The following is a 1,500-nucleotide window of genomic DNA, read 5'->3' as shown; positions in this document are numbered from 1 at the left end:
CACACACAAAAATCAACAAATTAAAAAAATGAGTTATATTTGAGGAGGAAGCATAAAAATTTACTTCATGTTAATTAGTAGAGGTGATAAACATTACCATTGAAATCGACTGGATGACTTTATGTCTGTACAGAGGTGCCAAGGATCCGACTATGACTAGTAATAATCAGATACAGATTAGAGATGCATGCACCAACATGTTATTAGCAAAAACAATGAGTCTTTCTGTAAGAAACAGTATATTTTAAAATGAAATGGATATCTTTTTTAAAGGTTAAAAACTCATTCAATTTTGTCTAACAGGGTCTATACTGAGTTCAATATTGTATATAATTCAACTGTGAACCTAAAACAATTTTTTTTTCTCTTGGTCTTTTTGAGACTATTTCTTCCTGTAGCCCCAGCTGTCCTGGAACTCAGTATGTAGACCAGGCTGACCTTGAACTCAGAGGTCGGCCTGCCTCTGCCTCCCAAGTGCTGGGACTAGGTACAGGCCTGCGGTTACCGCGCCTGGCAAACCTAAAAATTTTATAGCCACTTTTGAAAGAGATATATCTTTGCTCTGGAAACTATTATTGAGTATGTTAAAGCTGTAATGAAATGCTTCTAAAAAATAAAGAAAAAACAACAATATAAGTCTCTTGAAAACAAGTCAGGAGTTAGAAAAAAAGCGGACAACGTGCGCATGCACCGGGAACGGAAGGCGGGATTTCCTGTGAATCTTCTCTTTTTATTGGAGGAGAAGGCTCCGGCTGCTGGTCACGAGACAGGAACCGGAAGTAGGGTTGCGAAGGTAGGGCTGCGCTATCCTGCGTTGGAGTTTTCTCCGGGATCAGCTCCGAAGCTCCTCGCCTCCACTCGGGTAGTTGCGCAGCTGCCTAGCGTAGCGTTCGCCATGGCGCTTAGCGATGCCGACGTGCAGAAGCAGGTGAGGGGCAGGCACGGGCGTCGCGGGGCGTCGGGGTCGTGGCGGCCGGGGTGCTGCTGGTTTGCGCCGGCAAGGTTTGCTTACTGGGGCGGAGGGTAGATTTGCACCGGATGGCTCGTGACCGCCGCTCTCTCAGGCTCCCACTTGACTCCCGCAGTTTGGAACCCGACTGCCTGCCTCCTCTGCAATCCCTTTTTTCCTGAGCTTAGTCTGTTCAAAGGTTGAAAACAGCTTTTTTTTCCACCCCCTGAAGAGAACGCCCCGCTGTCTGATAGGAAAGAGATTGTTGGAGGAAGAGCAGCTTCCATTGTTTTTAGGACATTCATTGTATAGAACAGGGTTCTTCATCTCGGGGAAGTCTCCTTTATCACCCTGATGTACAAGTGTTCATCAATATTTGTTAAATGGAAAAAACCACAGCGAAAAAGCGTTTCGCACCGGATAGATGAGTTAGGGTTTATGGAAAATGTTATATAAGTCACGAACTTAGGTCAGTTTTTTCTTTTCCTTTTTTTTTTTTTTTGGAGGGGGGGTTTTTTGTATCCCACGCTGGGGTCCAGCTCCTATCTTGG

General features: G+C 44.8%; 1 protein-coding gene across 1 annotated transcript in view; it reads left to right on the top strand.

Annotated features, from left to right (window-relative positions):
* The first annotated feature begins 763 nt into the window (after window positions 1–763).
* Atp6v1e1 (ATPase H+ transporting V1 subunit E1) overlaps window positions 764–1,500 on the top strand; it is a 19,709-nt gene continuing 18,972 nt past the window's right edge. The window contains exon 1 of the mRNA XM_008847906.3: window positions 764–928. Within this exon, the coding sequence (XP_008846128.1) occupies window positions 896–928 (33 nt within the window). The 5' untranslated portion in view covers window positions 764–895. The remainder of the gene's footprint in view (window positions 929–1,500) is intronic.

This window comes from Nannospalax galili, unplaced genomic scaffold (assembly GCF_000622305.1).
Source record: "Nannospalax galili isolate Female #2095 unplaced genomic scaffold, S.galili_v1.0 scaffold1104, whole genome shotgun sequence".
Taxonomy (NCBI): domain Eukaryota; kingdom Metazoa; phylum Chordata; class Mammalia; order Rodentia; family Spalacidae; genus Nannospalax; species Nannospalax galili.
Note: the sequence above shows the minus strand (reverse complement) of the source record. Positions and strands in the feature narration are given on the sequence as shown.